The 15,287-nt window shown below is 33.8% G+C and overlaps 1 protein-coding gene across 1 annotated transcript; it reads left to right on the top strand.

The window, feature by feature from the left end:
• Positions 1-11,922: 11,922 nt before the first annotated feature.
• LOC132716930 (uncharacterized) lies at positions 11,923-13,044 on the top strand. Its single transcript, XM_060700274.1, has one exon. It carries the CDS (start codon positions 11,923-11,925, stop codon positions 13,042-13,044), a length of 1,122 nt encoding a protein of 373 aa, XP_060556257.1.
• The last annotated feature ends 2,243 nt before the right edge of the window (positions 13,045-15,287 follow it).

The raw sequence follows: 15,287 nt of genomic DNA on the forward strand, positions 1-15,287 counted from the left end.
TAATGTCATTGTGGCACTTCTTGAAAGAAGTACTACTTTTGCCTACATTCCTACTTTTTTGCCGTACTTCTACTGTTTTTACAAATATGTTAAGGTTCCTAAAGAGTCCTTCTACATGCTTCTGTTGATCTCTTATGCAAGCTAGTGCCTTTCTTAATGTGTGTGAACTGCCTAAGTGGCAAGTTAGAGTTAAATCAAAGGGCTGCAAGCTCTGTGGTATTTTCTGATTTATGCAATCTTAATCTTACTGTATATCTTATGTATTTTCCTGTATAAATCTATTTTTATGTACTATAATTCATCTTGCAGGACACCAGAGTTTGATACATGTATACAGAATTTTTCATAACTAGATTTGCATAAAAAATATTTATGTTCATTTTTCATGACAGCCACACTTTATCCTTGCATATCGTGGCTACTTCCTTAACAAAGACACTAAAAAAAGAATTTAAAAAAGGGATGCCTCGACTGAGATTTGAACTCCAGACCCCTCACACACTAAACGAGTGCTTTACGCCTGCATCACGGAGGAGTTGTACAAACTCTGATAAAATCAAGTTATTCTAAATTAAGAATTTCCATTGCATTTCGGGTTTGTTATCCTTATTAATTTCGAGGTATTTTAATCAGGATAAACCTGTTGTATAAAATTGAAGTACATGTAAATAATAAGCGAAAATTTTCTCGCCCAAACAGTCCGACATGTAGAATCTATATATTCCACTACTCGGCAGTCATATTTATTTGTGTAGTATTCGGTAATCGACATCGCTAAAAATCGCATTTTCATTGATTAATATCACATTCATCCGCGTATTTTGCGATTGTGCATTTATAGACAATTATATAAGCCAACGCTTCTTTTAAACTTTGAATGTGTTGTAATTCGTTGGAAAATTATATTTCTTTCTTTTACATCGCTAGTCTTAAAATAAGCGGTTTTGAGAACTACTTGTTGAGATTGAATGAGAGCTTTGTATTTACTGATCTTCGATCAGATAATAAAGTAAAACATTTTGAGCTTGTATGTTGCATTTTATGTGAATGATATGCGCTGTAGAAAAAAAAACTAAGCTACAAATGTTCGCGGATTTGTTACATGCAAATTTTTCGCGGATACAAACATTCAACGCGAAAAACTCTAATTTAATAAGCGCGAAATATTTTCTAGGTATACATTATTGCCTAAACAATTCCAGGAGCAAAATCAAATGTCCGACATGTCATGAACGAAAGTGGAAAATAAACTACAAAATTAAATTGCATAGATTTTTCAGTAATAAAATATACTACAGAACAAAAACTTAACACAAATTCCATGATCAAAAGGAAAAATAAATCACAAACAAGACTCGTGTAGTAGAAAAGGGCGACACATTTTTGTGAATGAAGATACAGTAACTATGAACGATGTTAAAAATTGAGAAATGACAAGAAATATACTTATCTTAGACTTTAGAGTAAAGGTTACTTTTTCCAACTCCTAATTATCACGGGTATGTATCTAATTATTAAAATTAAGTTCAAATAGTAACACTTATATAGATGGTGATACAAAACTTTTAATTGAAGTAAATCCTTAAGGAAAGAAGAAGATATAAACACCTTTTTCAGAAATCCGGAAACGGACACATATATGGTAGTATAATCTTAGTATAATCATAGGAAAACATGAACAACAGATGTGATAATGAAAAAAATGTTAAACCTTTAAAAACGTACAATTATTTTATCGCACCAAAACCCAGCGTACACTTAAGTATTTTGACCATTAAGTGGCTATGTATGTCGGAACACAAAGGTACTTGCTATGCAACTCAATTATGATGACCCTTTATAGAATAAAGAAGCAAAAATAATTAACTATATTAATATTATAAGATTGCTTTAGGCGAATTTATTCACCGACACAAAATCAGTTGCCGTCAGTTTACCTTCAATAACTTTTTTAAGTATGAATTTAAGCCTCTGTTATTTTGATGAAATATGTGTCGGTCCTATCTTCACATCTTTAATACAAAACCTGCAATTGTTATGAAGATTCATAATTAATAAAATACACTCACTCTGATGTGTGTTTACACGAATAAAACAGCCATTAGTCCGTATCGCATGATTTCGCCTCGCTTAAAGGAGTATCGCATCGCTATAAGTTCGACCCCCTATAGTTATATGTTTCAGTAAATGCTTCAGTTTATTTTCACTGTATGTGTTACAATAGTATGTGCTTGAAACCTTATCTTATTTATGCCACGATATTTTGAACATGTCTTTGCTGATAAGTACCAAAAATATTTCTTGTACTCGTTGCAAGGCTTCAAAAATTTATCCATACTTTATCCAAATTTTGTTTAAATGTTGCATACAGGTGACATTTAAGGCAAATAACTGTCCTATATTGTCAATTTTACAGTTCCTTATAGTGCCAATTAGGGGTGTACTACCTTAAGTTCATGCCCGATAAGCTCCAAGGTTACTCAAAATATTGAGAAAAAAAGTGGAGAGTGGCCGGCCACAGGGCAATTGTTTCGTAGAAAGGAACGAGAATGTGATTGCTTTCGTTTCCGCCTCAACTTCAAAAATGAGGCTTGGGTATAGTTACATGATCCAGTATTGACCTCGAAATTAATTTCACAAATAGGGACAATATAATTGTTACACAAAATGGCGGAAAGTGGACGTAAAATAAGGATAAGTAAACTGCAGCTGTCAAGTTTATTCAACTTGTAATAAATAACAATATAATGATTGTTCAAATGTACACAACGTGCTAGCTATCTTGAAAAATCATAAATAGGTGATCGTGAAAGAAGCTGTTCAATTTGCAAGTATTTCGTTTAAAATGAAGGCCGTAGATATATGCGATCAACATCAACATTCTTTTGAATTCTTATGTGAAGATGAAAGAAGCTCTGCTGCAGTAAATGTGCTATTTTTAATCACCGAAAATGTCACAACGTTATAGAAATTGAGAAGATTGCCGGGAAAATAACTTCACCAATTTCTACCTTAGGGGAAAAATTGTAGAAAGCTAAAGAAGCTGCTGAGCAGGTTGCGAGACATATTCGCTCTTCAAAAGATCGACTTGATCAAGATATAAAAGAAATGACTGTATAAGTTAGACGAATGTGAGACGAAGTAATGAGAATGTTTGACGATTTAGAAGATTCCGTCGCGAAGAGAGCTGAAACTCTTCAAAGAGAAAACTTGAAAGAAACTGACAGAGAAGCAAACACAAAACGAGAAACATTTGGCTGATGTAACATCGTGCTTAGAGACGACTGTAAGCATTTTCAAAAATGGAACTTCAGTGCAGAAATATATAGCAGAACATAAAATGGAGAGTAACGTCAATTTTTTCTGTGGAAACATCAATGAGGATTATTAGAAATTAGAGACGGTGAACATTCCTTTTCATTTTGAAACAATAAAAACATTATCAATCACTGAATATGTTCCAGGACAATTACTATTAAAGATCACTATTCGACAGGGAGTTGCAATTCTGTTAACATGGCGATGTCTTTAAATCAAGTTTCTTCTAGAAGACGGGAGATGAAATCGATGAACCATTAAATACAGGTATAGATATTCTACCTGATGGTAGACTATGGATAACAAAAACAAGAAATGTTTAGTGTACAATGAGAAGCTTGAGAAAGTAGGATCATATCAGCTTACCTCCCATTATCTGTTGTTGTAGTATATGATGAGGAGGTAGCAATAACAAATGTTAATGGATACTATATAGAATTTCTACATGTTTGTAAATGTAATGAAATAGGTTCCAGTAGGACATGTAAAGTGAAAACGAAATATTACACTTTATGTTTGAAAGATGATAGACAGTTTGTAGTAGGGACTTATGATGAACCAAGACCTGTTCGTATTTTATCATTGACAGGACAGGAGCATGATTTTAGTGTAAACAAGACAAATCCTATAGGCAGTAGCGCTAGAACTTAAATAAAGAGCAATGACAAAGTGCTGTTAACAGATAGAGACGACCATACTGTCTACATATATAATATCAGGACAGACACGAGAGTCGTAGTGAAAGATGATCAGATACAGGAGCCACGTGATGCAGCAGTTGGTCCCTCTGATACTATCCTTGTTTGTTGTCGTAAAACAAACTCCATTGTACGGATATCACAAACAGGTCAGAAATTATCATAATACACGAAAGATATGATTTATCCGTGGAAAATATGTGTCTCACATGATAAATCATTTCTTGTTGTTACAAATATCTGTGTTAAATATTGGAAAATGCAGAAATTCAAAATATCATATAAGTAACACAATCTTCTGTTAAAGAATGAAACAAAAATTGCATATGATAGATGGAACATAGAATTCTGTTAAAGAATGAAACAAAAATTGCATATGATAGATGTAACATAGATTTATACGTATATTCTAGCACCAATGTAGCTGTTCGTTATAAAAAAGATATTCAAATAAAACTATATAATAAAACTATATGCTAAGAAAAGTTGTACTTATTAAAATATAGTCTATTTCTACTATGACAGACAGATTTAACATCGCTAACATCAGGAGTTAACAATACAATATTAATAATTTCAATTATTGTTTATGTTCATTTCACTTTAAGTACACGTGCGTTAAATTTGTATTTCATCAATTAATCGACAGATTTAACTTTTCATGTGCTGGTGAAATCAAACCGAGTCTGCAATTATCGTGTTATTTCATGGTGATAAATGTTTTCAGAGGATCACATTTCTCTGTGTTTTTATAAAGCACGTCGTATATATATAAAGAGTTATGTTCTGTACAATACCAAAGTTGTTTATAGTCATTTATTTTTCTAATAATCACATTATGTTGATTATATTAATTTTCATTTGTTGGTATATATCAATTTGTCGATGTCCTTATTGTTTTTTCTCTAGTGTTAATGTTATAGTTTCACTACATTATTTAAATACATTAAACCCTCATATCCTGCCTTAACTGAAGTTGGACAGATCCATTATAGAAATATAGAAGGTCAAGGGTAAATATTTAAGCCCTTACATCCTGCCTGGCACGAAAGTGATTTCTTTTGCCACCAGTATACTGTCAAGCCAGCACGTACATTCGAGCATCTAACCAACTGTTCTTCTATTCTAATATTGAAATTTGTTCACTTCAAATGAACTGTTCCACACTCAAAAAAAAGGCGAACCCATTTCTCAAAATAAGCATGTCAATGGTAAAGAACAAGAAAATTGATCAGACTTCACTCTTTTATTATGAAATAGATCATAATATAATATATATAAATGTATAAATTTATCGTAATATAATCATTTTATGAAAGTTATGTTTGAAAATGTATATAGTTTACTGTCTTTTAATATCATGCTCTTCAGGATGAATAAATATACCTAGCCGGAGTTATAATATTTGTGTTTGATATTTTGATTGCATTGTTTTATCTGAATATCATACATATTCCACTCTTTTTGAAGTTTAAATTTTAAATAAAAGACGGTTTAATGCTTTTAAGGGATCACTTTGTTTCCAGATTTTTTACATACTCATTAAGTGACAATATGTTCAGTTTATCTGTAGCGTTCATGTTATACAAAGAGTGGGGAAGTCTTTTCCGAGAGATCACTTTTTTCCAGAGTTTTATACTAAAGGCATATATACTTTATCCTGAACATTTTCCAATATCAATCTTGGTCAATCATCATTGTAACAGTAAATATTTTGAAATTTATGTCAAATCTAACAATTATTGCCATTGTTTTGCTTAGGGAGATTAAAAACTTAAAGAAATGAAAGAAATGTTACAAGTGTTCGTAAAATATCGTTATGTCTTTTATTAATGTTATACTACAATTTAACAATTAGTATCATTTATTTAAAGATCAGCTGCTTATCAAGTTGCACGAATATTAAACAAAAAACCGAAAGATTGCTACAAAACGGCAAAAATGGAAATATTTCATGCTCACTTTGACTAAGCCTGTTGATGGACGGTTCTTGAAAGTGCAAGTTACCGCCTGCACCCCCCTTACACCGGCTTGATCATAATTCAACATTAAAACATGACAATGGCGAACTTTTTATTTAGTTACATACTCAGATGTATTCCTAAGGTGGTGATCATAGAACGTTCAATGTAACACTTAAGTGCCATTCATGAAAAGCAGCGGGTCCCCGAAAAAAATAATACCGGTGCCTTATATCACACATAATACGTCAAAAGAACTGGTTAATTTATGCTCAACATGGTGTGTGTTAATAAAAAGATTCACTGTATACCCTTTAATGAATTAATATCTATCATTGCTTTAAAACCGATAGTTTTACATTGCCGCAATATGTACCTAATTCAGGTATGCTTTAGGATTATGACACGGCTGTTGTAAAATCCTTAAGTCTATGTTCATTCTGACAGGGGTAGATGACTTTTAACTAGTGTGATATCTTTTAAACATTAACGACAGTAGAAGGCAGTCACTTCAAAAACAGCAGGCAACTCCATTTGATAGCGGAAAAAACATAAATTTACATTATTCTGCAATGTTAGTACACTACATGTTAGCTAGAGAGGTACCATATATAGTTGTCAATTATCAGTTATTGCTGATGGAGTAGCTCCTGGCCCACTTGATCAAAATGAATAAATATCTATCACTTAAATATCTGAGAGACATACAGAAATTTTACTCTTTCATGTGAATAACCATAAATTCAATGTAGGCATGTTTGTCATTTTTGTTTTGGTCACTGATGGCCTGCCTTTAGTTAATCAGTTTTCAACTGAAGTCTTTTTTTTCACGCGTGGGAGGGTGATTAAAAAGCAAAAAGAGTCAGTTATCATGGTTTAAAATTGATAAAAATCCGTTTAAAATATGACCCATGAAGTCAATTTTCAATGGGGTCAAAATAAAGTATTACACCGACATGAATTATTTATCGTTCATGCGAAATAATTTATTAAGTTGAAAGGAATCATATCAAATGTAAACTTATTTTGACTTTCGCTAGTTCACTGACTTAACACCCTTGAATGGCCATAATGCCACTACACTGTACATACTTTATAAGTTTAACTTTCAATCGTGCAAAACATTAAATAAATTACAGGTTTAAAAGTCGTCCCGTTCATTTTATCAGAGATGTTATATTTTCGATCCTTAAAGATAGTTCAACACGACACAATTGTTGTTTTTGTGTTATTTTTTTATTTTAAACTATTTGGCTTTTTCGATTTGGGTGGTTCAAATATTCCAACTTGAATAGTGTTGAATCACCCTTAGAATATGTTGCGTGCTTTTTTTACTATGTCTTTTGATGTCTTATCTGTGGTATACAGGCTTCATAACCTCTGATTCCCTTAAGACATTCCATTTTGTTTAGTTTCGCCAATTCTTTTCTCGTAAAGGGCACACTTTTTGTATTTTCTGGTCGCAGATCAGGAAATACAATGCTTGCATTCAATCTCTTGACGACAAACCTAAGAACAAGTCGTTCTCAAAACAGCTTAAAACTAGCGATGTAGAAGAAAGAAATCTTTTATTTTGTTACAAGTATCCAACAAATTACAAAGCATTCAAAGTTTAAAAGTAGTGTTGGCTTATAGAATTGTCAACAAATGCACAATCACAAATTTCGCCAATGAATAGAATATCATTTTAATCAATAAAAATGCAATATTTGGCGATGTCGATTACCGAATACTGCAGAGCGTATTATACAAAAAAAACATAAATACGGAAAATGAAAATACGCATTTTATTTATCAATATTTCTCAATATCTTTTTTATCAATATTTCTCAATATTTTAATGAATAGTTATCATCTGTATAAAACTATTCATACATTTAAGGCTTAGGTAATTATTATTAGGTAAAAACAATAATTGCGCGTCATAACCTCCCTGTCGGCGTTTCAGAATGATGAAACTCTTTGATATATGCCGGGGTTTTATTTGGCGGGAAGGGAACGCTCGTGACAGAGTAAATTACTGCAACTTCAAAGACACATCAATGAGCTTATGTGACGTCATCCGACCCAGACGAACAGGCTGTAATCATTTTCATTTTGAACATTGGTGTGGCCAGCAGCTGTAGACAAGCAAACGTAAGTAAAAAATCCTCTAGCAGCGTTCTTTATTTAGTCAAAATAAATTTTGGTAGGGTTGTGAAATATGGCGCCGCAAGAAAAAATAAATTCGGTATATGTGTCCGTCGTAATGTTCTTTTCTTCGGACAATTTTGTGAAACATATACCGACGAAATTTGTCAGTAACATGATATAACTAAAAAGTATGCAGTTCAGAGACAATGCCTCTTGCTTTGATTAGCCATCATATGAATTATCTTACATATTTGACTTATGCGAATTGCTCTTTTTTAAAGGTGCAGTAAGGGATGTTCACAAAAAATATAAATTGGAACATTGTTTTTTCCAATCTTGAGGTGTTCCAAAAATTACACTGTTCCATTTTACATGCAACTCTTTGAAGAAAAAATGGGCATCTGATACTTTTCTTCAATATGATTTATTACTGTACCTAATTTATGGGTGTACCAGAAATTGAATAACGGGGAAAAAGCATATATATATGTATATATGCATATATGTTACTCTGAATCAATAACAGTTGGACTTTTTCACATAAACTAAACATTAAACCTTTTGAAACACCCAAAAGTAAATTCTGTTATATATATTTTCAGGTTGGATATATTTTTTGAACTTAATGCACCTTTAATAGAGGGTAAATTTCTTTTAAAAGTAGCATGTGAGCAGGTAACGAAAAGTGGTGAAAATCGATTCAACAATGACTTAATATAGGGTCTTAAAAGAACGGTAGAATGATGCATCCGCCTCTATGAATGATGGACTCCATCCCCAACCCCAACCCATCTGTTCAACCCTGGTCCCCACATCTACAACCCCTCCATATTAAAAGCAATTTTCAATATATAATTTTGTCATGATTAACTATTTTCTGAAAAGTGTTTTTGGTATTATATGTGTTGCTTTGAATGTAGAGGGGTTGTAGATTTGGGGATCCTTGTAGAGAGCGCGGTTAAGGGTGAAAGGGGGAGGCATCGATCATAAAGGGGATCCATCATTCATAGGTGGACTAAGTGAAATGTCGGATGTCTGTGTCACGTGTTAGATGTAAAATAGGAAAACGTCTAAATATAATGTTTAAGGTATTAAACCGCCAAATGTTTCATGTGCAATACTACTTAATGTGTCACGTGCAAAACCACTATATATTTAACGGTTGATGGTGCAATACCACTAAATGTTTCAGATGCAACCCCATATATATGTCTAATGGTCGCAATACCTTTGAATGTTAAATGGTCAAATACAACAAAAAGGTTATAGGTATTCTAAAACTAAATGTTAAAGTGAAATACCAATTTCATTTTTATTCGTACCACTAAATGGTTCATGTTTATTTGTCATACGACCCTATTTAATGTATCATAACACGTCCGTTCGTCCGCCTGTCCGTTACTTTCATGTTCGCACAATAACTTTGTCATTCCTTGATGGATTTTGAAATCACTTTGCAGTAATGTTCATCACAATTAGACGATGTGTTACGCGCAAGACCCAGGTCAGCTCCAAGGCCTGTCAGCTCCAAGGCAAATGTCACTAAATGTATGTTTTCAACTAGAATTCTACTATGGCGTTTGTATGCCATTTTGTTTCTAAGTCCGGTAAACCAAAATGTCACTAAACATGCTTCACATCTAAGACTAATTTTTTTTATCTTGCAGCATGAAAAAGCAGGAGGCACTGGGATGCCTTTCGAGAACGAAATACGACACAATGGTATCGATGCTGAACAGAAACAGGCGATAATGCAACTAAGGAAACGTAGGGATCAATATGGACTCAATAAAAGGGGGCAATTATTGTGTCATGGAAAGATCGTTATTGTTAAAGATGAATTATCTGCATTTGTCAAAAAAAGCTTTTAAAGATAGTCACGGGTGTGGTCCAATAAGATGAAATTGAAGTATACAGGATTTACCCTTCGGAAGGTCATTGAAATTCTATCTAAAAGTAAAAGTTATCATAGACAGTATCCACGATTCACAAATAAATCTATTCCAAAGACTGTAACAGCCGATCGACCGGGACATCGGTGGCAGATTGATTTGATTAATATGTCTGAAGATGCAGTTATGTTTAACGGTCACACGTACAAATACATTTTTCAAATCATTGATGTATACTCGAGATACATTTTGCCGCAACCTCTAAAAAGCAAAAAAAGTAGCGAGATAGCTGTAGCACTTGAAAAGACAATAATGCAAAACGGAGCTCCAAAAATCTATAATGTGACAACGGCCCCGAATTTAAGGGCCATAAAATAGACCAACTGATGGAAAAATATGGTGTAGAAGTAATAAATGGCAGACCATACCATCCGCAATCTCAAGGGAAATGTGAACGATCAAATCGCGTTTTGAAGCAAAGAATTAGATTCGCCAGTACAAGACGTAAAGGTTTCAATTGGGTAGAGGGACTAGCCAGTATAGCAAACGAAACAAGCAATTATCATAGTATTGCAAGCAATCCATAAGTCCCCTACCGATAAGAGCCCAAGCAACATTCTGAAGGGCCATTGGCCATTCACTTATGTTCCTATTTTAAGTAAATTTGTTAAAAAAGTTATTTAAAAGTTATCACAGGAAACAGTTTTTATGTTCAGACAGACAGACTGAAGGACACTCTAAAGTTATTTTTTAAACATCCCTGTTATCAAAATATAACATTTTTAAAATCCTATCATGATTGAAGAAGTTGGAGTGAAAATTACCAATTTCTCAAAAAAAAAGTGTAAGTTCAAAAGCGGCATAATTCTGGAAATAGTCTTGCTAGAGTATTGAACTATCACAAATGTTGGGTGATAATAAGAAACATTTATATGAAGTTTGAAGTAGATACATTCAAAAAAAGAAGTTATTAAAAAAAACAATGTTTTTTTCATGAAAATTTTAAGTTCAAGGGAGGCAATTCTGATAAATTTTGTGCTAGAGTTGTAAACCTTGTCACATATGATGTGGTTGATGACAAGCAACTTATATTTAAAGTTTGAAGAAAATACCTTAAGAAATAAAGAACTTATAGTGAAAAAACTTAAAAACTAGAATCAGAAATCTTGAAATTCAGTCTATTTGTTGCCATAGCAACCAGAATTTTCAACATAGGAAGATAAGAAACGGATGTGCATAATTTCTATACTGCCGTCTACCCATATGTCAAGTTTCATAAACATATTTTCAGTACTTTTTGTGTTATCACTGGATCCAGGTTATGTGTAAATTTTGCCATATTTTCAGTCTATTTGTTGCCATAGCAACCAGAATTTTCAACATAGGAAGAAAGGAAAAAGATGTGCATAATCTCCATACTGCCATCTATCCATAAATCAAGTTTCATAAAAATATTTTCAGTACTTTTTGCGTTATCACGAGATCCAGGTTATGTGTCAAATTTGCCATATTTTCAGTCTATTTGTTGTCATAGCAACCAGATTTTTCAACATAGGAAGAAAAGAAAAAGACGTGCATAATCTCCATACTGCTATCTATCCATATATCAAGTTTCATTAAAATATTTTCAGTACTTTTTGCGTTATCGCGGGATCCAGTTTTGTGGACGGACGGACTGACGGACGGACAGACGGACGGACTGACGGACAGACGGACAGACGGACGGAGGGTAAACCTAAAGTCCCCTCCGGTAAACCGGTAGGGGACTAATAAACACAAGTGTATCAAAGGCTATCGGGTATATTACACCATTTGAGGCCTATCATGGTAGAAGCCATGTCAGTACAAATCAAACTGAGCAGAATATTCACAAGAAGATTAAAAAGGCCTCCAAGTCGTGTTACTCAAAGATTTTAAAGAATGCCCCACATCCAAGTAAATATAAATAAGGTTGGAGAAAAAATTCTTCTTCGCCATCCGTTTTCAGTGACGAGGGTTCCTCTGAAACGTCATGTTATTCCAGGAATAATTTTGGGATTTAATAAGCTAAGAAGTAGATACCGCGTGCTTTATAAAGATCTAAAGCATCAGAATGATTTTGTAAGAAATTGGATCGGGGTAGAATACATCACCAGTACTACAGTATCAAAAGAAAAAGTTAGAAGAAAGCGGGTTGCGAAACCAAAGTTACACACGAAGAAGACAAGTCATCCTGAAAAACTAAATAAAATTGTTATGACACATGAAGATTATTTGAATTTGCTTGATAACGATGATTTCCCGAGTGGAATTTCGGTGGTGTATGACCCGTCTCCAGATGGCAACTGCCAGTTTGAAGCGATCGCGCACCAAATGCAATTTAAAGGAATACATAGAAGTGCTACAACACTGAGAAAAGAAGCTACAGAACATCTTAATCAGCAAGACGCGTTCTACCGACAGTTTGTTCATAACATGACGTATGAAGAATATGTTTCTTCTATGGCGCGTGATTGCTATTATGGTATTAATCTTACGCTCGTGGCTCTCATGAGGGAATATAACATGCAATGTATAGTTATATCACCACAAGGTCGCACACATACAAGGCTTATATCAAATGATGAATTTTATGATAGAATGTTGCCTGTGTTGAGCATAGCTCATTTTCCGGAAGACAATGGTATGCATTATGTTAGTGTAGAGCTACAGAGAAACATTCTTATCGATTATTTATCAGACTTTGAACAGCCAGACAGCACTGACAAGAAATCAGCAGACTCTGATCTTGGAGAGGCATCGGCTGAAAGAAAACATGAAAAGGGGAAAAAGTCCGTTCAAACACAAAAAGCCAACGAGACCGAAACGGATAATGTGCGAAAAAAAATGCTAAGTAGATTACATAAAGCTGTCTTGGAAAAGCGGAGTGGGGTGCATAAAAAGACAATAGCATTTCAGCGGTTACCATTACACATACAAATACAAATTGTCAAATATTGCTTGAATGATCCTTCATTTAGATTTGTTTTAGAAAGGACACATGGGTATTTCCGGAGTTGTTAAGGATAATGAATTGCCAACGACCACAAATACACATTGGATCCTATGTTATGAGTGACATTCCAACACCCGTAAGTGTCAGACGTCTTTCAAGAACTGTTGGACGAAACAGTGGATTGCTATTAGAAATAAGAAAAATCATAAGAAACAGGAAATGGTTTAATGCTTGGCTTTATCTTAGAGTGTGTGGTATTGGTTGGTATGAAATTACAGATATCCGCTGAAGTCCGGAAATAAAAGACTGTTTTAGTTATTGTTTGACTGCAATTGTCGTTTTATCATATTTTGAGGTTTGTTTATATGACTGATGTTTTCCTTTGAAAAGAATCGTTTTGTTGAAACAGTAGTTTATGTAAATTGCACTACTTGATTTGTTGTGTCAGTAAAGACTTAGTTTAATGAACCAGTTTTGTACTATATTAAATGTACTAGTTTTGTACTACATGTATATCCATGTGTTCATGTTACTCAACAAGATAATATGATATTCTGGCTGTTTTGTCTTTCCTTTTCTCCGTACGTTTGCCACATCGTGACACCGAACACAGCTTTATAACTAGAGTGTGTTCAATAAAAAATAACACGAGTCAAAAAATGTGTTTATTGGGAAATATCGCACTTTGTTATTTTTATGTGTAGAAATAGTTTTCTAATATAGTTTTATATATATTCTTATACAACCTGTAGTGTTTATACCATAATTTACTCAAATAAACATTGCTAAGAATTGTTTAAAACACCAAAAGTAATTGACGTTATTCAACAAAATAAAGATAATAATTATGCCCGTCCGTATACCGAAAACCAGCCATTGTTCTGTGTTTTCTATATCTATAATACCTTAAGATCACTTCCGGTAATTCAAACATTTACTTCCTGCCTCTGCATAGGAGTCATACATTAACATAAAGAGTCTCTCTGTTCTGCATATCACATGTGTCACCAGTGCAGTATCCAGAACACATATATGCAACAAGTCCATTCTAATCTATATTAGTTGTGACACGTTTCTTTCCGATGCTTAAAGTCTTGTAAATGATTTAAAAATATTCCAAACAACAACAAGGTAGTATCTACGGTGCCATAAAGGGGACATAGGATTTTCTTATTTAGGGCCTATAACGTGCGCACGCGATAGCTATAACGTGTGCACGCGAAAGCTATAACGTGTGCACGCGAACACGCGAAAGCTATAACGTGTACACGCGATAGCTAATTCGTTCTAAAGGGATAGTTTTTGTGTGCGTACGCTATAACTATTACGTGCGCATGCGGATAGGTATTCCGCATTTGGACCCTGGACGGGCTTCCTCGCATGAATAGTTTGACACCCCAAGTGTCGAACATACAGAGCTTAGAGGAAATTGTGTTTTTTTTTTATTACTTGGCCATGGAGGCCCCTAAATGAACTAAGGAAGAAAATGAAAATACCATTCCTAGTATTTTGTTTTCATTAGAAATATATATTTATAAAAAATATCGCCATTTTCCGAGAATTTCATTTTGTGCTTTCAGATTTGCCATAGAAAAAAATTTACAACGTATATGAGTTCTTAAAAGAATTCAAGTAATGCCATAAATCGGGCGAGACGCGACATTTATGCGAGACACGATATTGTAACACGAGATCTAGCTATGTCTAAGTATTCCGCACCACGAGATTTCACGGTAGGATGTCGTGCCCCGCTTCATGTTTTGACGGAATTTCGCTTTTGGTGTCTCTTGGTAAAATATAGTGTATCGCTTCGTGTCTGTGCTTCTCATAGGCTTGACTATGGTAAATGAACCATCTGGAGCCATCTGGCCTTGTTGCATAATTGCGGACAGGTTATTTGACACTATTTATTCACTTTGAATGTCCATAGACGTCTAAATTAAAGCTGTTTCCTGATTAAATTTCATCATTTTTGGTCGAAAAAATGCGAGCAAAGGTTGCATTTGATGAAGTGAATTTCAGTTTCAGTATTTATGGGTCTTCCCCGTCACAGCAGTTTGATTTTAAGTGACTTTAAAATAAGCAAATGTGACGCTAGAAATTTTCCTTAGAACATACATGACCCCTGTTATATCAGTTATATCATAACTCTTTAAAATCAGATAAAGCTTTGTTCTCTTAAGTGAGTCCAGCTATGTTTTGTAGATCTTTGAAAAATGTCAGTATTATATAAAACATTAAGGGAATACTAGTAAGTGGTATATCGCCTCAAAGGAGTTTCTTGTCTCGCGTCGACCTACGAGATGCAAAG

Source organism: Ruditapes philippinarum, unplaced genomic scaffold (assembly GCF_026571515.1).
Source record: "Ruditapes philippinarum isolate M1 unplaced genomic scaffold, ASM2657151v2 ctg6010_1_1_1_1, whole genome shotgun sequence".
Lineage (NCBI taxonomy): Eukaryota > Metazoa > Mollusca > Bivalvia > Venerida > Veneridae > Ruditapes > Ruditapes philippinarum.

What these genes read in the sequence shown, in the direction of transcription:
- LOC132716930 (XM_060700274.1), top strand. Translation starts at nt 11,923, where the DNA reads ATGCCCCACATCCAAGTAAATATAAATAAGGTTGGAGAAAAAATTCTT.